Raw genomic sequence first — 24,935 nt, 5'->3', positions numbered from 1 at the left:
TGACAACAGACTGTTCAAAAAGTCATACAAGTGAACTGGTGAAGGCACCAAACGAAAAAAGGTGGATGTGAATTCTAGAACTGTTTTGTGTCTGAGGAAGATGATGTAGACACATTTGATATGTGAAATAGGGATAACGGTCAATCTTATACGAATGTGACGACATTGACAGTGAGTGGAACAATAAATTTTTTTACGGTGGTGCGATTGACTTTGAAGGAATGCACCTGCCAAGCGTTGTTTGTGGTTGATAACACACAAAAAAAGGCAGGGGTGGATGTAACTAGGGGAAGTTACCAGAGACATAAGAACGCAGTACAGCGCTGTCAACATTGACACGACTGATGTAATAACGCAGGTGTTGGCTGATAACGATCAGAAAGCCAAGGCGTAGTATCTTGGGAAGCGATACGATAAGAACGCAATACGGTCTGTCAACTTTGATGTGACAGGATGCAGATGGCTTATTAAATCGGACTGTACGACAGAAGCGGCGTAATTAACATTCTGATGCAACGATTAGAATCGATTACGATTACGATTATGATAGAACCGAATACGATTACGAATACGAAGGGGATAGATAGGAAGGCGACGGCTGAGCTCGCTGTCTCTCGGTCTCTCTCTCGATCAGTCAGTCAGTGTGGCAGTATCAAGTTGGTTATTGAACGGGTTAGCCGTATTGTGTTAAGAAGGACGATAGACATGTGCATTCAGTTATGTGAAGACTAGTGAGGACTGTTGGGGGTCAGTTGATTCAGACTATTATTGTGAAGCATTCCTTTTGATTCATTATATTATTGTGAAGCATTTCTTTGATTCATGTAATAAAAGGATCAATAGCGAACCTGCATCTTCGAGTATCTATACTGTGGTCGATGTTGTGTAGAATGAGTGGTTAGACTCGGTAACATTTGGCGTTGTCGAGCAGAACTCGTTAACATTTGGCACTACAGGCAAATAGTCTCGTTACATATATATATATATATATATATATATATATATATATATATATATATATATATATATATATATATATATATATATATATATATATATATATATAAAGTAAAAGCAATTGCTTGATTAGAAATTCATAAAAAATTATAAACCATTGAAATTGAGGATGGATTGACGCCATTAGAAATTATAATAAAAGCTGCTGTTGTGACGTCAGAGCTTTGATCTCTCAAAGCGGTCAAAGAAGATAAATTATTAACAGCAAGACTAACCCGTTCTGAAAAATTAATGACAGCACGACAAATTATTTCTGGAAAATTAATGACGATAGGGAAAGTAAAGGCGGCTGGGCTTAGTGATAAAGACACTACCCCCTCACATGCCGAGCTCGTAGAAACAGGTGAACTCTACTTCACTTGCCCCGTGGAAATTAGGATTGAAAGGGAATTTTTTAAAATGATTACTCAGGTTGTTAATTGGAACATTACAACTAGCATGCATTAAATGAAAAATGTGTGTGTGAGAGAGTGTCCGTGTGTGTGAGAGAGAGGGAGAGAGAGGGAAAGAGAGAGAGGGCGAAAGAGAGAGGGAGAGAGAAAGAGGGATAGAGAGGGAAATAGAGGGAGAGAAAGAGAGAGAGAGAAAGAGAAAGGGAAGAGAAAGGGGGGGGGGGGGGGGGGAGAGAAGAAGAAGAGAGAGAGAGGTTGAGAGAGAGAGACAGAGAGAGGGAGATAAAATGAGTATGAGAAGGTTAACTGACTTTAATTCTAAAGAAAAAAGAAACTGCGTTTAGTTTAACAGGACTCCGTTTAAGTGCCCTTTGTTCGCTACTCAACTCCTTGTTTTTAGTTCGGCCGTCATTGAAACTCCTGATTACTTCCCCGGGGTCTCGTCTACGATTATAAACCCCCCCCCCCCCACTCCATCTGGCGCTACTAGTGAAGACCACCCCCACCGTCTACTCCAAGTTGAGAGGTTATTATGAAATATTAATACCAGGGTATCGAGTCCTTGGTGTGAGCGGACGCCCAGGACGACAGTGTGTGGTGAGTGTCAGAAATAAGTTGTCGCACCTCCCCGTGGGGTTGGTCCTAAGTCGTCGACTCTGTGACAAGAGTCAGCTGGGGTGACTGGTGTTGGCGTCACGGAGAGCTGGAGTCGACGTCATCAAGAGCGGAGTTTGAGCGACGTCATCAAAAGCTGTGTCGTTTGTTATCCATAGCGAAGACACTGAATATTCAGTCTCTGAGATCATGAAACGTCTGTCCGTATGTTATACTGTGGGGGTTGCATGTTATACAGTGTGTGTGTGGGGGGGATTACATGTTATACAGTAAGTGTGTGTGTATGAGGGGCGGGGTCGCATGTTACACAGTTGGGGTCGCATGTTATACAGTGGGGGTTGCATGTTATAAAGTGAGGTTGCATGTTATATCGTGGGGGTCGCATGTTATACAGTGGGGGTCGCATGTTATAAAGTGGGGTCGCATGTTATACAGTGGGGGTCGCATGTTATACAGTGGGGGTCGCATGTTATAAAGTGGGGTCGCATGTTATACAGTGGGGGTCGCATGTTATACAGTGGGGGTCGCATGTTATACAGTGGGGGTCGCATGTTATACAGTGGGGGTCGCATGTTATACAGTGGGGGTCGCATGTTAAAAAGTGGGGTCGCATGTTATACAGTGGGGGTCGCATGTTATACCGTGTTGGTCGCATGTTGTACAGTGGGGGTCGCATGTTATACAGTGGGGGTTGCATGTTGTACCGTGGGGGTCGCATGTTGTACAGGGGGGTCGCATGTTGTACCGTGGGGGTCGCATGTTGTACAGTGGGGGTTGCATATTATGCCGTGGGGGTTGCATGTTATACCGTGGGGGTCTGATGTTTTACAGTGAGGTTAGAAGTTATGACAGGTTTCGTATTTTTAATGGCCCCAACAGATAGCAAATTACGGTTTAAGAAAAAAGAACTATTTAAAAAAAAAAAAAACGTTCACCACTGTTTTATTTGCTAATTGAAATATAGATGTAGAGTAATTACTACTTTTCCGATAAAATGTTGTGTTTGTTAGGGTCGTCATGATTGTTTCGTTAACACGCACAGTTGCCAAACCGAAAAAGTCCCGATAGCTGGGGACAGCAACCCTTCTAGCTATGAGAGACCGCTCCAAAAGTCAAACAACTGCTGTCATATAGTTTGTTCTCGGGTGGACAAAAGATTTTTTTTCCCCGCCTCAAACATGTAATTTACAGTGTCAGTTTGCCTTGCATGTTCGCTTTAGTATTACAGTTTTCATCATCGGCTTGTGAGGACTGATACAGATTTACAGTAGTAAATTTACTTGTAGCCTACTTTCATTCATTTAAGATGGTTTACTTATACATAGATCTAATACAAAACGTCTAAATATCTAAAAAAAATAAATAAATAAATAAAAAAAAAAGCAAAAAACAACCTAAAATGCAAATATGTAATTAAATGATGATTAAAGGGATTTTTTTTCCATCGGCGTTGTAGGCTGAGGGTGTGTGTGGGGGGGGGGGGGGGGATGTGGGTTTTTAAGTAGTGCTGCATAAATTAGGGAATTACAGAGAATTAAAAAGATACAACAAAAGATATGGAATTGTGGTAGGTCTAAGCCTTATAAAGAAATATACACTAAATGAAAAGAGTCAATTTTGTACAAATCAGGTTGACACATAATACACAGTTGTGTTAGAGGAAATGTCTAACAATACAATTAAGAAAGAAAAATAAGATTTGTGATTGTACAGTAATTTAAAATGTTGATTCTTTAAAAGCTATTGACAAGTAAATATAAAAAAATGTTTATTTAGACAAAAGACGTGTAAATAGCTGTGCAACACGTTTTAAAAAGACGACTAGCAAACACGGTCAGAATGACAGCCCCTGATTAATTCAATTTTAATGTTACCTCCCCTGGTGCCTTTTTTTTCTCTCCCTGCAGTACTGGATTTTAATTTTATTGTTTTATTACGTGCCCTTGTTGACAAAAGAAAATTGATAAATTGTTGATAAAAAAAATTGACTGCTGTAATTAAACTTGGTTGATAAAAAAAATTGACTGCTGAGATTTAAAAGATGACAACTGAAATTATAACTCTGTTGATACAAAGTTGACTTGTGTGTAACTGCTAAAACCTGCATGGTAGATGGACATTTAGCGACATCTCTTGGCTACCATCGTGTAACACAAGTCAGTCCTCACTTGTTTATATATAGAATAAATCATACGACCCAACATTTCACATAAATCAAAGATGTTTATATGTTGCAAACCAGATCTACACTAATCAAATTGAAAATATTTCACCCTATTTTGTCTTTGTTCTACCCTCCCCACTCCCCCCCCCCCCCCCCCCCCCCCCCAAAAAAAAAGTAATTATATCCACATTTCAATTGCCTGCTAAATCTACATTTTAAAAATGTATTCCAAGACGGATAACTCCGGCTGGTAGTTGTGATTAGTTTCGTCCCTTTAGGAATTCGCACCAGATGTCTGATGAAATCATCCTTTTTTTAAACCAATAAGTTACGTTTCAGTGTAATCAATACGTAACAATTTGCAATTTTCTAACTTCTCTAATTAAATTTTTTTTTTTTACAATGGTCACCTTTTTCTTAAAACCTGCATTTTATGTTTAAATGTAGTCAACTAAAAAAAAAGTTACTTAAAAATTATTTTTTTACAGTTTCATTGTTTTGTTTTTTAAACCACCATTTACGTTTCTGTGGAATTCAATATTTCACAACTGACCACTTTTTAACTGTTTTATTGTTCCCTTCTGGTCAACCTTTTTGAACGAAGTTACAGTAGAGTAGACCAGTCAACTAGAATATTTCCATTTGGAAAAAAAAATTCTTCATTTTCTCCATGGGTCACAAAATTTGACAAAAATATCTATCGAAAGCGTAAAAGCCAAAACATTTTCATTTTCAACGGAACCCATTCGATCAGCTACTCATCAATATTTCAGCGTTTGTGGCTAGGGATAGAGTAATATCTGTTTCAAATGTCGTAAATTTGAAGAGAATTTTTACATTTTTTTTCTATTAAACTTTCATATCTGATCTATAAAAAAAAAGAAAAGCTATTAACTTTTTAAATGTTTTACTGTAATCTCCAACCAACACTTATTGTATTCACGATTTATAATGGCTCCATTTACCCTGTCTTTGATTGGTTCTCTGCTGACCGTTAAAACTTTTTTTTAAATTTGTAAAATGAAAATAAAATACAATAAAGATACCCAGATCACAACTCAAGATATAACGTTTTAGCTTTTATATTTTTTATCTGCGCATGTGTTTTATGTTTAAAGATTCTTCAATCCTTTCAATTTACTTTTAGGGCTATGGTTAGTGGTAGGTAACTTGGGATTACAGTGCCGTTATAGGCGATACAGCTATAAAGTATATGGGTATTGGCTGACTGAAGTGTTCTTTAGGGAACAGCAGATCGATTTTCTTGATCTCTCGAAGGTTATTGCCCACAGAGAAGTTCAATGATTTCTAGAAGGTTATTGCCCACAGAGAAAAGAAGTTAAACTTTTTAAACTCGAGCAAAACATGGGCATGCGTGCCAGTTGTCTTGTGGGCACTTCATCAGTGGCGTAGGCGCTAGTAAGCACTGGCTGTGTGTGTGTGTATATGTGTGTATATGTGTGTTTGTACGAAAGAAATGTGCAAAATATATGAATTGCATTTTAATTTCAATAAAAACAGTAAAAAAAGTTGCTTTTTTGTTTTATCGTTAAAAAGAAATTATTAAAAAAATTAAATTTTAAAAAAAATATCGTTGTCTGAATTTTGTTATATTGTTAATATTTTGACCGAATGAACTAAATCAGTTTAAAACACATTAAAGTTATCAATAAAAAAAATGCAAAACAAATTGAAACATAGTTGAACATATTATGTGTAAAATCGTGTACAATCTTTGGCTTAAGCTTTTACTAGAAAACTGATGCAACAAATTTAAATAATTGAAAATTAAGTTAATCAAAAACAATCAGTGATACATAGTGTGATAGGGGAGGCAACTGAATGAACAAAAAAGGCGTTAAGGGAAGGTAATAGAAGAAACCTAACACTCTGCAAGTTTCTTTTTTTTTTTAATAGAGAAAGAACATTTTTCTAAAGGTAGCCAATCGCTTTTTAAATGTAATAGCTAGTAAATATGTACTATTCACCATCCACATATCAACATTCCCCACCTATATATCAACATTCTCCATCTACATATCAACATTCCCCACCTATATATCAACATTCTCCATCTACATATCAACATTCCCCACCTCTATATCAACATTCCCCATCTATATCAACATTCTCCACCTATATATCAAAATTCTCCATCTACATATCAATATTCTCCACCTACATATAAACATTCCCCACCCACATATTAACATTCCCCACCCACATATCAACATTCTCCACCTACATATCAACATTCCTCACCCACATATCAACATTCCTCACCCACATATCAACATTCTCCATCTACATATCAACATTCCCCACCTACATATCAACATTCTCCTCTTTCGTATCAAGATATCCTATCCCCCCCCCCCACCTTATGCCAACCGAACACTATTGTCCTCCCCCCTCCGGACCCACCACCAGTCCTATTGTAATGTCCTCACAACTCTGTCCAGCAGGACATTGGCTAATCAAAGCTCCCTCCCTCCCCACCTAATCCCCAGCCCAGTATTCTATTATTACCCCGTCTTTCCAGCCTAATGCGTTTAATTCAATTTCTACTCCAGATTTAGCCGGTAACCTCTCGGTATTAGCCGCTCTGCTGGCTTGTCTTGACAGTTTGTTTTCAACCCTCGCCCGTCCTCGCAAACAATCCTCTCGCACGTCCGCGAGTAGACTGTCTAATGAAGAACTTTTAACTAGTTTGTTGTTGGTGGTGCTTTTTTTTCTGGTGTGGCACTGCTGTTTGTCTTGTGTTGGGTGTAGGTTTAGACTAGGGATGTTGTTTAGACTATGGTATTTTTGTGCATGGTTCCTCTGTGGGATTTTGTGTAGAGTTTGAATATGTATTTTTTTGGAGAGGGTTCGACTTGGTATTTGGGGTAGGGTTCGACTGTAAGGTATTTTGTGTAGGGTTCGACTGTAGCATTTTGTGAAGGGTTTGTCTGTGTTATTTTGCGTAGGGTTCGACTTAGGTATTTGGGGTTGGTTTCGACTGTGAGGTATTTTGTGTAGGGTTCGACTGTAGGATTTTATGTAGGGTTTTACTGTGCTGGTATTTTGTGTATTGTTTGACTCTGGTATTTTGTGTAGGGGTCGACTGTTTGCAAAGGTTTGCCTTATGACTGATTGTACAGGCCAGACTTTCGTACAGAATGTGTAATTGAAATGGCCAGACTTTCTTACACAATGTGTAATTGAAATGGCCAGACTTTCTTACACAATGTGTAATTGAAACGGCCAGACTTTCTTACACAATGTGTAATTGAAATGGCCAGACTTTCTTACACAATGTGTAATTGAAATGGCCAGACTTTCTTACACAATGTGTAATTGAAATGGCCAGACTTTCTTACACAATGTGTAATTGAAACGGCCAGACTTTCTTACACAATGTGTAATTGAAATGGCCAGACTTTCTTACACAATGTGTAATTGAAATGGCCAGACTTTCTTACACAATGTGTAATTGAAACGGCCAGACTTTCTTGCACAATGTGTAATTGAAACGGCCTGACTTTCGAATCGAATATTTAACTGCTAGACTTCCCAAATGAATGTTTTAATCATTAGCCTAACACCCCGAAGATACAGTTATCAGAAAGGCCAACAGAATCATTAGAATTACTGTATTAACATCAAGAGCAAATGTTTTAAAAAACAAAAAATCGATCCATCATTTTTAACACGCTGTACCCTTGTCAACATAATTGGACAGCAAAATTGTGTGAAAACAGACAGCTGTATCTAAAAATAGCCACACATCTCCCATGATCCGTCAAATCCCAACCAACGTTTAATAAATAAATTCAAAGAAAATTAGTTTTAGAAAAAACCCACAGGAAAATAGAAGAAACAAAGAAATTTTTAGTTTAGTTCTGAAGAAACCCGAGGCCATGGCAAGGGGGGAAATGAAACAAAATATATTCAATTTATCCTGTAGACCATTTCAAGCCCTTTGTTTATCCCCCTTTGATTGGATTACTGCCCTTTTCTAAAATAGCCGACGTCATTGATTTCAAGAGTAAGGTAGACCGTTCACGTGACACATCCACGTGACCGGAAGGTCATAGAAAAAAAGTTAAACAAATATGAAACAAAGTACTTTTTTTTAAAAAAAAGGTTAGAGAGTAATTCTTAACGTGTTAATGAGACGTTAATTGACAGGCGAGCTAGTTTACGATGTGTGTGCTTTTAATTTGTGTTTGAATGCCAAAAGTTCTTTTCATAAATTGATATCATCTAATTAATTGTTTGTCTATCATTTCTGTCTTCTCTTTTTGAAACTCTCATGTCTTCGTCGAACTGTAATAGGTTGGTACTTGTAGTCAGTTCTCTACAATACTGTGTCTGTATTAGTCGAATATTTATATGTGTGTGTGTGTGCGTGTGTGTGTGTTTGTGTGTGTGTGTGTGTGTGTGTGTGTGTGTGTGTGTGTGTGTATGTATACTACGTGACAATGCCTTCTCAATACCTTCTCCCCCCCACCCCAGGCCTAGTACTACACTTCATTAACGATAATTATAAGTTTATTAAATGCCAGCCGGATTTTAAAATTTTTTATTAGCCAAACTAATTTAGTTTTGCCAGATCGTCTTCAAGAAATTGGGTTACTAGTGGGAATCTCCGTACAAGAACGGTCAAGGAAGAGCTGAGTCAGTTTTGCCTAAATTATCGATATTTTATGCTTGATTGACCAAATTTTTTTTCTCTTAATGCTTCACGCATGTGGTATTCATTTTGACTGACACTGCTAACGGAAGATGTCATTATGAATGTCATTTACACAGAGGCATAGCGAGGGGGGGGGGTGCGGACCGCACCGGGTGACACCATTTAGGGGTGGGGGTTGACACCAAGGCAAAAAATAGAAAAATATATAGAGAAAAATTTAAGCGGGGGGGGGGGGGGTGGTGCAAATCGAAAATTTGAAAGTTTGTCCCCGGGAAGGGTCGCTACGCCTCTGGAGTTGACACCATTAAGTGCCGCACCGGGTGACACCCGACCTCGCTACGCCACTGCATTTACACGACATCTAATAAAAAAAACCCCACTCAGATATTTAAACGGTACAAATTTAAAAAAAGGTGATTAAATTATATTTTAACTTGTTTTAACGAACATTTCCGGTTTAAACTTCATTTCGTTTTGTTTTGTTTAACTATTGAACAATTAATATTGTTTTTGATACTTCTTTATTAAAAAATTACATTTTACCTGATTAACATTCCACGTTCATTAACCACTTCACTGTTAGGGTTCCTTTATATATATTAAAAAAACCCACTCTTCTACTATCTATAATACTAAATGTTAAAAACAACACATTGTTTATATACACACTATAGAGAGGCATCTCAAAACTTGGTGCTATTTTATATTTCTCTGATTTCTGGCGAACGTGTTAATGATGTCTCTACGACAACCGCCGACCAGCCGCGTCCAACTTGACGGCACTTGAGTGTAATCGCACCTACAGACAGCAGAAACGGACCATTTCTGCCAGAGTGCTGCTTTATGGCTGGTCCAAGTACTGGTCAATGTCAGGCCGCATGACGTCAAGTACCTGACAGTGGCACTCGGGGGGCGTGGTCGTAATGCCCCTGGGGGGGGGGTGGGTTAGTTTTTAAATAGATAGCTAAACTGGTTCTTGCTGTAGGGTGTAACTGTACGATTTAGCTTTAAGTATAAACAAATATAGCTGTATGATTTTTATAGTGGTTTAGCTGTAAAATATAGCTGTATGATTTTTATAGTGGGTTTAGCTGTAAAATATAGCGGTATGACTTACCTGTAAATTTTTTTTAGCTATTTAGTTACAATGATTAACTATTTAAAAATGTAACTGTACCATTTTATTGTAAGATTTAGCTGTAAAAATATAGCTCTATGAATTAGCTGTTAAAAGTATTGCTATTTAGCTGTGAGGTTTAGCTGCAATTTTTTTGCAATAAAACGCGAATACTTTGAGCTGGGGATTTAGCTCCACAATTCAGCTGTGATGTAGCACAAGTGTGGATGCGATATTGAATAAAAAACGTCATTTCGCAAATGCATTTGGTACATTCAGCAGATTTCGCTTAGGTCGCGAGATTTGTACGAGATATTATGCTCTACCTCGAGATTTGGCCGCGAGATCTCGTGTGGTGCCAGACTGAAGTCCTTATCACCCCACCCACCCACACCCACCCACCCACCCACCCACCTGAGCTGTGATGTTTGGTTATCGCTCGTGTGTACACGACAAACTTGTCGGTAAACTTGACACTTTTCTAGCGGCGCTGACAAGATTAAAGCGCCTGACGCCGGTCTGTTCGGTGTATGTCAGGTTTTTATAACAGTCGCTGGTTCATGTCAGGGTTTTATAACAGTCGCTGGTTCATGTCAGGGTTTTATAACAGTCGCTGGTTGATGTCAGGGTTTTATAAAAGTCGCTAGTTGATGTCAGGGTTTTATAACAGTCGCTGATTGATGTCAGGGTTTTATAACAGTCGCTGGTTTATGTCAGGGTTTTATAACAGTCGCTGGTTGATGTCAGGGTTTTATAACAGTCGCTGGTTTATGTCAGGGTTTTATAACAGTCGCTGGTTTATGTCAGGGTTTTATAACAGTCGCTGGTTGATGTCAGGATAGTTGTCCTGTTGAAATTAGGATTGGACTTGTAGGTTTCAAGGTTTGACCGGTTGTTGCTAGGATTTGACAGGTCTATGCCAAGATTTGACCGGTTGTTGCTAGGATTTGACCGGTCTATGTCACGATTTGACCGGCGGTAGTCTGGACGTGATGGTGCTGGTCTGTAGTTGTGAAAAAGTTATCTAGAAAGCCATTGAGAACTAAAGCCACCCTACCATAAACTAAGTTACAAGTTCGAGCAGGTCTCTAACAATAAACAGGGGTCAAATAATAAACAGGGGTCAAACAATAAACATGGGTCAAACAATAAACAGGGGTCAAACATTTAACAGGGGTCAGGCAATAAAAAGGGGTCAAACAATAAACAGGGATCAAACAATAAACAGGGGTCAAACAATAAACATGGGTCAAACATTTAACAGGGGTCAGGCAATAAAAAGGGGTCAAACAATAAACAGGGGTCAGACAATAAAAATGGGTCAAACAATAAACAGGGGTCAAACAATAAACAGGGATCAAACAATAAACATGGGTTCAAACAATAAACAGGGGTCAAACAATAAACAGGGGTCAAACAATAAACAGGGGTCAAACTATAAACAGGGGTCAAACAATAAACAAGGGTCAAACAATAAACAGGGGTCAAACAATAAACATGGGTCAAACAATAAAAGGGGTCAAACAATAAACAGGGGTCAGACAATAAACAGGGGTCAAACAATAAACCGAGTTCCGAATAGACAGGATCCGGAGAACGGAAAACTGCTAACATGATATTAAACTTCGCCGATCATGAAATGGCGGGTCGATAATCGATCATCAATCATCGATCACCTGATCCCCGGTTCTATCGCGACAATTTCCTGTGGCGGTAAAAATCGTGTACTTACTCTGGTTCACCGGACCATGACGGCGAGTTCCGTCTCTTTCCTTCGGTGCCCCCCCCCCCCCCCCCCAGCTCATCTTTGTCTACCTGTTTATCCCGCGTCAATCTGGCCGTCACAGTGACACATAATCCACGTACAATATAAAAATTGTGGGTTGTCTACCTTTATTAAGTGGCGCAATGTTATTCCACTCGGATTATAAGGTTGATTTAAGCAATAGAAAGTTTGAACTAGCTTTCATTAACACACGTGCACACACACACACACATACACGCGCATAAACACATCAATCGATACCTAGCAACGTTCAAGGTTGGGGAAAAGTTCTACTGAAGATTAATCCTCTAATTGTCAGAAAATTAACATTATACAAAACTCTAAATGTCCTAAAGATTAACACTGTACTAAACTATAACTGCCCGAAAGATTGACAATGTACAAAGCTCTAATTGTCCTGGTGATTATGGTCGCAAAAAAACTCCAATTTTCCTAAAATTAATATAGTACAAAACTCTAACTGTCCTAAAATTACCATTTAAAAAAAAATAATAATTATTCTTAAATTACCATTGTACAAAACTCTAATTGTCCTAAAATTTCCATTGTACAAAGCTCTAGTTCTCCTAAAATTACCATTGTATAAAACTCTAATTGTCCTAAAATTACCATTTTACAAAACTCTAATTGTCCAAATCAAGCGTTCTCTGTTCGAGAAGTTTTTTTCTTCTTTCCTCTGTGACGTCACGGCACGTTACAACCCTAGTTAGACCGCTATTGATTGGTCGCCAAGACGCCGAAAGCTGATTATAGGGAGCAACCTGCACGACTGACCCGGGGCTTGGGTTCGATTCGTGTTTTATTGCTAACCAAGTCTCAGAGTCAAGATGGGAACTCTTGTTAGTCATTTCGACTATTTGGACCTTGTTGGTGTGTGTGTGTGGGGTGGGGGGGGGGGGGGGTGCGACATAGCGTTGGTAATCGCATTTGTCAACCCGTCTGTCTGTATGTGTGTGCGTATGCGTGTCCATATGCGTATTCGTATTTGTTTTCTCGTATGTGTACGCATGTGTGTTTGTGTCTTCGTATTTCTCTATATATGTGCATGTTTGTGTATTACTATGTGTGTCAGTATGCGTGTTAGCTTGTGTGCTAGTGTGCTCTTTCGTTCGTGTATGTGTTTGTGTGTATGTTTATGTATGTATATGGCTATATGTCTGTTGTTGTGTTCGTGTTTTGTTTGATTGTGTGGATTGTTTATGGTAAGTGGAGTGATTGTCGAGAAGATTGTGGATTACCATTCACAAAACTCTCATAAGTAATCCAAAGGCTAATATTCACCTCTGGTAATCACCTCGTACCCACTCGATAATCTTAATCCCCCCTTAATCTATCAGATCATCTTAATATCTTAACCCACGCCGTTCTCTCCATCTTTGTTTTAACTTAATTTACCTTGTAACCCCAATAATCCATTAATCTATATCAAAATGTTAATCTCTATCTACACCGGGCCAAGCAAGGTTGTTGAGCCAATAGGATTACATCAGAAGAACTAATAAACAGCCGGGCATTTCTCCTATCCTCGCTCTAGTTTGTTCTACTTTTCCATCATTTTTAACCCCCGTTCTTGGCGGTGGGGGTCTTGCTGGCGGTTAAGTTTAAAAAAAAATGAATATCCGGTTAGAGCCAAGTAACGAACTCACGAATTCCAGGTTAGCCGTCGATAGTTCTACCGCTGCACCACGCTGGTCCCGTCACCTACATTATCTCTCAGATATCGCCTTCTATGGCGCAGATGAAAGGAACTCGTTTTTGTTTTCAGTCTAAGAAATCAGAGTTATCCGCCTTGACTTTCCCCGTGATAGTTAGTTAAACCCATTAGGGGATCTACGGAACTGATCATGTGACTTCCTGGTTTGCACTCAAGCCTTTTACTACTTGACCACGCTGCCCATATCACTGTTGTTCTGATAATCTCAATTTACCTCATGATCCTCATTTACATTTAAATCTGAATTTACTCTGAATTTTCACCTACCTATCAGTCCTTACATATTATGAAATATCACTCAACCTGTTAATCTTCATGTACCTATTAATCTTAATCTACTCTGTAATCTCGCTTTACCTGTTTGTCTTCATGCACCTATTAATCTTAATCTACTACAAAATCTCACTCTGTTAATCTTAATCTCCTATGGCATCTAACTCTACCTGTGTTATCCGTCCACCTGTTAATCCTCATCTCCCTGATATTCCCCATCCACCTGCTAACCTTAATCCGGCATTGGAATATGAAGTGTAATCAGCCTCCATTGTTGGGCGAGGTAGGAAAATAGCACGTCGCTCACGGGGCCGGCATTGTACGGCATTGTACGGCATCTCAGGTCATCAAAGACCGGTCTTTTACTCCGGAACATCAATTTCCGGTCGCATTCTTGGCGGGCTGCTTGGGATTAGAGCTCGAATTAAATTTCTGCGGCGTGACCGCTGGTGCGGTCTCGGATTTCGTTGTCACGTCGGGATAGTGATATCGGATTTTGTTGTCACGTTAGGATAGTGATATCGGATTTCGTTGTCACGTTAGGATAGTGATATCGGATTTTGTTGTCACTTCAGGATAGTGATATCGGATTTTGTTGTCACGTCCGTCTACTGGTTTCCGATTTCACTGTCACGTGAGTCTAGTGGTCTCGGATTCCTGTCACGGCAAACAACTGGTCCCCTAATTAGGTGTCACGTCAGTATAGTGGGATTAGCGTCGTGACATAAGTGTCACCTCGGATTACCGTGAACGATGACGTGATCTGAACTCACCCCCCCACCCCTTTCCACCACCCTCCCGCGTGCTGTTTATCGTCTATTCCCAGTTGTCTTCAGCAAGACCCCATGTAAAATACAATTTTCCTAGATATAGTTTATTAAATACGACTCAATACTTAGATTTTAATAAAAATTAGTTTCAAAGATCATCGCCATCTTTTTTTCCGTTTGTATCCAAGACACATGAAGCAGATGAAGTAGGGTTTATCTGTTTCAATAAACTCGACACACAGGGTGACAGTGTGGTCAGAGCTAAGTGTTTCAAAAATACGGACTCATTACAGACAGACAGTAGAGTTACTTTCTTGGTTCAAGTCAAGCCAGTGACCCTTATAACTGACGACTTTCTTGGTGACCCCCTCTATTGGACAATGAACCCTCTAATGGACAGTGACCCATATAATGAACTATGACCCCTATAATGAACTATGACCTCTATAATGAACTATGACCCCTATAATGAACTATGACCCCTCTAATGAACTATGACCCCCATAATGAACTATGACCCATGTAACTGACGATATTTCCTCCATCCACAGGACCCCCGGTTCAACAACGAGATAGATCTGCGCATGTCCTACAAGACCCGCAGCATTCTGGGAATGCCCATTAAGGACAGCGAGGGCGAGGTGATAGGCGTGGCCCAGGCTATAAATAAAATCAGTGTCAAGGACGAGCCGTTTGATGAACATGATGAGAAGGTAATGGAGAATTTTTTTTGGGGGGGGGGGTGGATACACCCCCCAACTATGGAAATGGTAATTTAATCTCATTTTGGGCCATGGTCATTACAATTCCACATTGGCCATGGCCATCGCCGATATTGCATGTATAATGGCCACATATTTCATTAAGGGTCATGGCCCGGTGTTTCTATGTAATCGCCATGGCCACACGCATAAGAAATTTGATAATTATATCCGAAGATATCGGATGATTATCCGTACAGCGAACACAGCAAAACAAAAAGGTTAACTAAACCAAACCTAATTCCCCCCCCTACCCCAAAACACTGGCATTGTTACCATCCTCCCACCACACCGCTATTGCCATGTAGCAGAATTTGTATCAACCCCATCTTGCCATTTTTGCTTGCCCGCGGCCCTCCGTTCCACCCCACAACCTCTGCTTCACATCCACCACTCCACGCCACATCCACCACACCACCCCATATTCTCCACTCCACCCCACATCCTCCACCCCTCATTCTCCACTCCACCCCACATCCTCCACCTCACATTCTCTACTCCTCCCCACATCCACCACTCCACCCCACATCCTCCACCCCACATCTACCACTCCACCCCACATCTACCACTCCACCCCACATCCACCACTCCACATCTACCACTCCTCCCCACATCCACCACTCCACCCCACATCCACCACTCCACATCTATCACTCCTCCCCACATCCACCACTCCACCCCACATCCTCCACCCCACATCTACCACTCCACCCCACATCTACCACTCCACCCCACATCTACCACTCCACCCCACATCCCTCGCCCTTTTCTACAAACCTCGAGTCCTCCACTACACACTTGCCCTTTCCACAATCCCAGAGCTGAGTACTGGATAACGTCTGTCACGCACACACGTCCCTGTTACGTCACATGCATGTCACGCGCTGAAGTCACAACAAAAACAACAAAACGCGCTAGATCTTAGACCCCTGTAAACAATCAACCCTTGTCTTTTTGTTTTACATTGTCTGCTCTCAAATTGCCCTAAGTTTAAAGACCCAACAACCAGCAACTATTTCTGTTGTTCAGACTTTGATAATCTGTCATCACGGAGCCTAGCAACAGCCGTGTATTCAAATCAAAGAAACTTATGTGACAAGCGCCACACTAATTGCGTTAGTTACTCGCAACTACGTCATTCATTATTCATCCGAGTTGTCTTCCCCTGGCGGTCAATCGAATTGCTCTCATCAGAGTTCTTTTTTAACGTTCTTTTTTAACCTTCCCTTGTCTATAATTTCGCAATGTTCTTTTTTAATAATTTTTTTTTTAACTTTCTTGTGTAAGAAATAGGCTATAGTGGCGAATATTGTAATCCTTTTTTTTTTTAAAATAGGGATTTTGATAAATCTAGATCTAGGCCGTTCCTGAGTCGGAAATACCCAGTTTTGCAATCTTTTCTACCAAGTAGATTTCTTTCTTTGAATGATTTCCGGTAACCGGAAGAGATACTTTTATTCTCACTCTCTCAAATAAGACTTTACAATTTACAGTTTGTATATCCTAAAATATTTTCTCCACTGTGTGTTTTTTTTAATAACCTGTTTCGTCACAATTATCTACCATTTCTTTACCCGATTTCATTGAAAGTGTTATCTCCAACCGTTATCTACAAAAAATATTCTAGAAAGTTTCAGGGAACTCACTACCGCTTTAATTTTTTAAACTACGGGTGAGACGATTGGTTATTTTACGTGTGGTGACGTAGTTATCTCACAGCCCATTGGTTAGTACGTTGTTATCTCACAGCCCATTGGTTAGTTTGTTGTTATCTCACAGCCCATTGGCTAGTACGTTGTTATCTCACAGCCCATTGGCTAGTACGTTGTTATCTCACAGCCCATTGGCTAGTACGTTGTTATCTCACAGCCCATTGGCTAGTACGTTGTTATCTCACAGGCCATTGGCTAGTACGTTGTTATCTCACAGCCCATTGGTCAGTACGTTGTTATCTCACAGCCCATTGGCTAGTACGTTGTTATCTCACAGCCCATTGGCTAGTACGTTGTTATCTCACAGGCCATTGGCTAGTACGTTGTTATCTCACAGCCCATTGGCTAGTACGTTGTTATCTCACAGCCCATTGGCTAGTACGTTGTTATCTCACAGCCCATTGGCTAGTACGTTGTTATCTCACAGGCCATTGGCTAGTACGTTGTTATCTCACAGCCCATTGGTCAGTACGTTGTTATCTCACAGCCCATTGGTCAGTACGTTGTTATCTCACAGCCCATTGGTCAGTACGTTGTTATCTCACAGCCCATTGGCTAGTACGTTGCTATCTCACAGCCCATTGGCTAGTTTGTCTGAGCTCAGATCAGGCTAGATCCCACCAACCGTACGACCGGCCACTGCTGGTCAGTCCGCCGAATGCCCGGTTCTTCTCCCGAGCAGATCTGCTTAAGTAGGCGATCAGCTATCAGCTCGGCCGCTTGAAATGTTAAGTACATCAGCGAAAATCGCTTTTGATTTAGCGTCGTCTGCGGATCAAGCACGCCTAGCAGTCGTCTGGTGGATCAAACGTTTTTTTTTTTTGCCGCGTTTCTGGATTAGTGGTATCGAATTCTTCCAGAAACGCAGACTGGATTTTCGATTCCTGGACATAAAATTCTCGAATCTTTTCTCCCCCCTCCCCCCCCCCCTTCCCATTCATGATTCTGTTTTAAACTTTCGTCGTGTTAGACACAGCTTTAATGTCGCTCTAAGACTGTAGTGGACAGAGCTTTTGTCTGTACTGCATCGAGACTTAACTTGAGCCAAACTACAAGGTAAAAAACAGTAATACTTTACTAGTTAAAAGTTAAAAATTTAAAAGTTACAAGATTAAAAGTTACAAGATTAAAAGTTACAAGATTAAAAGTTACAAGATTAAAAGTTACAAGATTAAAAGTTACAAGATTAAAAGTTACAAGATTAAAAGTTACAAGATTAAAAGCTACAAGATTAAAAGTTACAAGATTAAAAGCTACAAGATTAGAAGTTACAAGATTAAAATATACAATATCAAAAGTTACAAGATGAAAAATTACAAGATGAAAAATTACAAGATGAAAAGTTACAAGATGAAAAGTAACAAGATCAAAAGCTGAATAGTTTATTCGATTTTACTGCAATATCGGATAAAGAATAGGACCATAAAATTGTATCACACGTTGCGGTATCGTATATTTTTATCTTATTTAATAACAATGCGGTATCGCAAATTTATTACGTCTCTAGAACCGGTATCGAACATATCCACAAGGTCCTCGATACCGGACAATTCCTGCGATATCGCGATAACGATATCTGCCCTGCCCGGCTAGGCGAGAAGGAAACAACCCACTAAGTCCGCGCATGCGTGCTAAGATGTATCCAGAGCTTCTCCTGCCCATGAATAATGTAAACAAAGCTCAGCACAGCCCCGAGCTGGCGCCGCGAGAGAAATGAGTTCCGGTCAGTGTGGAAAGGTCACGAGACCGTCTCGCTTGAGTGAGCACGGGGACTTTTTTTTTTCAAAGCCACACAATTTTGTCAAAGTGCGTTAATAGTGAAAAGAATGCGCCATTCTAAAAATATTAAGTGCTGAACTACTTACAATGAATAATGAGATTTTTTTTCCGCACTGTGTTTTAATTTATCAACAATGTTTACTATCTTGTCCGTGTTATTCCACTGGTCTTCTTTTTTTAGGATTAGCTATAGAATTATCCTAAGGTGGCACTGTTACCTAAAAAACAAACGATTTTTCAAACGTTCTCGCAATCGTCTGCTTTTCCTTTTGGATATGCTTCCATAGCCTTTGTCCACCCAAGAACAAACTACAAGGCAGCAGTTGTTTAATTTTGGAGTTGTTTCTCCTAGTAGGATTGCTGTCCCCAGCTATCGAGACTTATCTACCCCGAGGAATCGAACTTCGTTTTTATGGAGTTAGAATCATAGGATTTCTCGCCCGACCACGTCGTCTCAGGTTTTTTAAAGAAACTTTCTAAAAGAATTATGACTGAAAACTGTTTCATGTTTGCCGCATTAGACAGATGTTTAATGTCGCTCTAAGAGTGTAGTGGACAGAGCTTTAATGTCGCTCTAAGAGTGTAGTGGACACAGCTTTAATGTCGCTCTAAGAGTGTAGTGGACAGAGCTTTAATGTCGCTCTAAGAGTGTAGTGGACACAGCTTTAATGTCGCTCTAAGACTGTAGTGGACAGAGCTTTAATGTCGCTCTAAGACTGTAGTGGACAGAGCTTTAATGTCGCTCTAAGACTGTAGTGGACAGAGCTTTAATGTCGCTCTTAGACTGTAGTGGACAGAGCTTTAATGTCGCTCTAAGAGTGTAGTGGACAGAGCTTTAATGTCGCTCTAAGAGTGTAGTGGACAGAGCTTTAATGTCGCTCTTAGACTGTAGTGGACAAAGCTTTAATGTCGCTCTAAGATTGTAGTGGACAGAGCTTTAATGTCGCTCTAAGACTGTAGTGGACAGAGCTTTAATGTCGCTCTAAGACTGCAGTGGACAGAGCTTTAATGTCGCTCTAAGACTGTAGTGGATAGAGCTTTAATGTCGCTCTAAGAGTGTAGCGGACAGAGCTTTAATGTCGCTCTAAGACTGTAGTGGACAGAGCTTTAATGTCGCTCTAAGAGTGTAGCGGACAGAGCTTTAATGTCGCTCTAAGACTGTAGTGGACAGAGGTTTAATGTCGCTCTAAGACTGTAGTGGACAGAGCTTTAATGTCGCTCTAAGAGTGTAGTGGACAGAGCTTTAATGTCGCTCTAAGAGTGTAGTGGACAGAGCTTTAATGTCGCTCTAAGACTGTAGTGGACAGAGCTTTAATGTCGCTCTTAGACTGTAGTGGACAGAGCTTTAATGTCGCTCTAAGAGTGTAGTGGACAGAGCTTTAATGTCGCTCTAAGAGTGTAGTGGACAGAGCTTTAATGTCGCTCTTAGACTGTAGTGGACAAAGCTTTAATGTCGCTCTAAGATTGTAGTGGACAGAGCTTTAATGTCGCTCTAAGACTGTAGTGGACAGAGCTTTAATGTCGCTCTAAGACTGCAGTGGACAGAGCTTTAATGTCGCTCTAAGACTGTAGTGGATAGAGCTTTAATGTCGCTCTAAGAGTGTAGCGGACAGAGCTTTAATGTCGCTCTAAGACTGTAGTGGACAGAGGTTTAATGTCGCTCTAAGACTGTAGTGGACAGAGCTTTAATGTCGCTGTAAGACTGTAGTGGATAGAGCTTTAATGTCGCCCTAAGACTGTAGTGGACAGAGCTTTAATGTCGCTCTAAGACTGTAGTGGACAGAGCTTTAATGTCGCTCTAAGAGTGTAGTGGACAGAGCTTTAATGTCGCTCTTAGACTGTAGTGGACAGAGCTTTAATGTCGCTCTAAGAGTGTAGTGGACAGAGCTTTAATGTCGCTCTAAGACTGTAGTGGACAGAGCTTTGACTCTAAGACTGTAGTGGACAGAGCTTTAATGTCGCTCTAAGACTGTAGTAGACAGAGCTTTAATGTCGCTCTAAGACTGTAGTGGACAGAGCTTTAATGTCGCTCTAAGACTGTAGTGGACAGAGCTTTAATGTCGCCCTAAGACTGGAGTGGACAGAGCTATAATGTCGCCCTAAGACTGTAGTGGACAGAGCTTTAATGACGCCCTAAGACTGTAGTTGACAGAGCTTTAATGTCGCTCTAAGACTGTAGTGGACAAAGCTTTAATGTCGCCCTAAGACTGTAGTAGACAGAGCTTTAATGTCGCTCTAAGACTGTAGTGGACAGAGCTTTAATGTCGCTTTAAGACTGTAGTGGACACAGCTTTAATGTCGCTCTAAGACTGTAGTGGACAGAGCTTTAATGTCGCTCTAAGACTGTAGTGGACAGAGCTTTAATGTCGCTCTAAGACTGTAGTGGACAAAGCTTTAATGTCGCTCTAAGACTGTAGTGGACAGAGCTTTAATGTCGCTCTAAGACTGTAGTGGACAGAGCTTTAATGTCGCTCTAAGACTGTAGTGGACAGAGCTTTGACTCTAAGACTGTAGTGGACAGAGGTTTAATGTCGCTCTAAGACTGTAGTGGACAGAGCTTTAATGTCGCTCTAAGACTGTAGTGGACAGAGCTTTGACTCTAAGACTGTAGTGGACAGAGCTTTAATGTCGCCCTAAGACTGTAGTGGACAGAGCTTTGACTCTAAGACTGTAATGGACAGAGCTTTAATGTCGCTCTAAGACTGTAGTGGACAGAGCTTTAATGTCGCTCTAAGACTGTAGTGGACAGAGCTTTGACTCTAAGACTGTAGTGGACAGAGCTTTGACTCTAAGACTGTAATGGACAGAGCTTTAATGTCGCTCTAAGACTGTAGTGGACAGAGCTTTAATGTCGCTCTAAGACTGTAGTGGACAGAGCTTTGACTCTAAGACTGTAGTGGACAGAGCTTTAATGTCGCCCTAAGACTGTAGTGGACAGAGCTTTGACTCTAAGACTGTAATGGACAGAGCTTTAATGTCGCCCTAAGACTGTAGTAGACAGAGCTTTAATGTCGCTCTAAGACTGTAGTGGACAGAGCTTTGACTCTAAGACTGTAGTGGACAGAGCTTTAATGTCGCTCTAAGACTGTAGTGGACAGAGCTTTGACTCTAAGACTGTAATGGACAGAGCTTTAATGTCGCCCTAAGACTGTAGTAGACAGAGCTTTAATGTCGCTCTAAGACTGTAGTGGACAGAGCTTTGACTCTAAGACTGTAGTGGACAGAGCTTTAATGTCGCTCTAAGACTGTAGTGGACAGAGCTTTAATGTCGCTCTAAGACTGTAGTGGACAAAGCTTTAATGTCGCTCTAAGACTGTAGTGGACAGAGCTTTAATGTCGCTCTAAGACTGTAGTGGACAGAGCTTTAATGTCGCTCTAAGACTGTAGTGGACAGAGCTTTGACTCTAAGACTGTAGTGGACAGAGCTGTAATGTCGCCCTAAGACTGTAGTGGACAGAGCTTTAATGTCGCTCTAAGACTGTAGTGGACAGAGCTTTAATGTCGCTCTAAGACTGTAATGGACAGAGCTTTAATGTCGCTCTAAGACTGTAGTGGACAGAGCTTTAATGTCGCTCTAAGACTGTAGTGGACAGAGCTTTGACTCTAAGACTGTAGTGGACAGAGCTTTAATGTCGCTCTAAGACTGTAGTGGACAGAGCTTTAATGTCACCCTAAGACTGTAGTGGACAGAGCTTTAATGTCGCTCTAAGACTGTAGTGGACAGAGCTTTAATGTCGCTCTAAGACTGTAGTGGACAGAGCTTTAATGTCGCTCTTAGACTGTAGTGGACAGAGCTTTAATGTCGCTCTAAGACTAGACAGAGCTTTAATGTCGCTCTAAGACTGTAGTGGACAGAGCTTTGACTCTAAGACTGTAGTGGACAGAGCTTTAATGTCACTCTAAGACTGTAGTGGACAGACCTTTAATGTCGCTCTAAGACTGTAGTGGACAGAGCTTTAATGTCGCTCTAAGACTGTAGTGGACAGAGCTTTAATGTCGCTCTAAGACTGTAGTGGACAGAGCTTTAATGTCGCTCTAAGACTGTAGTGGACAGAGCTTTAATGTCGCTCTAAGACTGTAGTGGACAGAGCTTTAATGTCGCTCTTAGACTGTAGTGGACAGAGCTTTAATGTCGCTCTAAGAGTGTAGTGGACAGAGCTTTAATGTCGCTCTAAGAGTGTAGTGGACAGAGCTTTAATGTCGCTCTTAGACTGTAGTGGACAAAGCTTTAATGTCGCTCTAAGATTGTAGTGGACAGAGCTTTAATGTCGCACTAAGACTGTAGTGGACAGAGCTTTAATGTCGCTCTAAGACTGTAGTGGATAGAGCTTTAATGTCGCTCTAAGAGTGTAGCGGACAGAGCTTTAATGTCGCTCTAAGACTGTAGTGGACAGAGCTTTAATGTCGCTCTAAGAGTGTAGCGGACAGAGCTTTAATGTCGCTCTAAGACTGTAGTGGACAGAGGTTTAATGTCGCTCTAAGACTGTAGTGGACAGAGCTTTAATGTCGCTCTAAGAGTGTAGTGGACAGAGCTTTAATGTCGCTCTAAGAGTGTAGTGGACAGAGCTTTAATGTCGCTCTAAGACTGTAGTGGACAGAGCTTTAATGTCGCTCTTAGACTGTAGTGGACAGAGCTTTAATGTCGCTCTAAGAGTGTAGTGGACAGAGCTTTAATGTCGCTCTAAGAGTGTAGTGGACAGAGCTTTAATGTCGCTCTTAGACTGTAGTGGACAAAGCTTTAATGTCGCTCTAAGATTGTAGTGGACAGAGCTTTAATGTCGCTCTAAGACTGTAGTGGACAGAGCTTTAATGTCGCTCTAAGACTGCAGTGGACAGAGCTTTAATGTCGCTCTAAGACTGTAGTGGATAGAGCTTTAATGTCGCTCTAAGAGTGTAGCGGACAGAGCTTTAATGTCGCTCTAAGACTGTAGTGGACAGAGGTTTAATGTCGCTCTAAGACTGTAGTGGACAGAGCTTTAATGTCGCTGTAAGACTGTAGTGGATAGAGCTTTAATGTCGCCCTAAGACTGTAGTGGACAGAGCTTTAATGTCGCTCTAAGACTGTAGTGGACAGAGCTTTAATGTCGCTCTAAGAGTGTAGTGGACAGAGCTTTAATGTCGCTCTTAGACTGTAGTGGACAGAGCTTTAATGTCGCTCTAAGAGTGTAGTGGACAGAGCTTTAATGTCGCTCTAAGACTGTAGTGGACAGAGCTTTGACTCTAAGACTGTAGTGGACAGAGCTTTAATGTCGCTCTAAGACTGTAGTAGACAGAGCTTTAATGTCGCTCTAAGACTGTAGTGGACAGAGCTTTAATGTCGCTCTAAGACTGTAGTGGACAGAGCTTTAATGTCGCCCTAAGACTGGAGTGGACAGAGCTATAATGTCGCCCTAAGACTGTAGTGGACAGAGCTTTAATGTCGCCCTAAGACTGTAGTGGACAGAGCTTTAATGACGCCCTAAGACTGTAGTTGACAGAGCTTTAATGTCGCTCTAAGACTGTAGTGGACAAAGCTTTAATGTCGCCCTAAGACTGTAGTAGACAGAGCTTTAATGTCGCTCTAAGACTGTAGTGGACAGAGCTTTAATGTCGCTTTAAGACTGTAGTGGACACAGCTTTAATGTCGCTCTAAGACTGTAGTGGACAGAGCTTTAATGTCGCTCTAAGACTGTAGTGGACAGAGCTTTAATGTCGCTCTAAGACTGTAGTGGACAAAGCTTTAATGTCGCTCTAAGACTGTAGTGGACAGAGCTTTAATGTCGCTCTAAGACTGTAGTGGACAGAGCTTTAATGTCGCTCTAAGACTGTAGTGGACAGAGCTTTGACTCTAAGACTGTAGTGGACAGAGGTTTAATGTCGCTCTAAGACTGTAGTGGACAGAGCTTTAATGTCGCTCTAAGACTGTAGTGGACAGAGCTTTGACTCTAAGACTGTAGTGGACAGAGCTTTAATGTCGCCCTAAGACTGTAGTGGACAGAGCTTTGACTCTAAGACTGTAATGGACAGAGCTTTAATGTCGCTCTAAGACTGTAGTGGACAGAGCTTTAATGTCGCTCTAAGACTGTAGTGGACAGAGCTTTGACTCTAAGACTGTAGTGGACAGAGCTTTGACTCTAAGACTGTAATGGACAGAGCTTTAATGTCGCTCTAAGAC

General features: G+C 40.8%; 1 protein-coding gene across 2 annotated transcripts in view; it reads left to right on the top strand.

The window, feature by feature from the left end:
* Positions 1-24,935, top strand: part of LOC131950000 (dual 3',5'-cyclic-AMP and -GMP phosphodiesterase 11) — a 178,726-nt gene that overhangs the window by 96,205 nt on the left and 57,586 nt on the right. For both annotated transcript variants that reach the window (XM_059311994.1, XM_059311993.1), the window contains exon 2: positions 15,081-15,242. In XM_059311994.1, coding sequence (XP_059167977.1) covers positions 15,081-15,242 — 162 coding nt within the window. The remainder of the gene's footprint in view (positions 1-15,080; positions 15,243-24,935) is intronic.

The sequence above is a fragment of the Physella acuta genome, unplaced genomic scaffold (assembly GCF_028476545.2).
Source record: "Physella acuta isolate Inbredline_101_S28 unplaced genomic scaffold, ASM2847654v3 ptg000727l, whole genome shotgun sequence".
Taxonomy (NCBI): domain Eukaryota; kingdom Metazoa; phylum Mollusca; class Gastropoda; family Physidae; genus Physella; species Physella acuta.
Note: the sequence above shows the minus strand (reverse complement) of the source record. Positions and strands in the feature narration are given on the sequence as shown.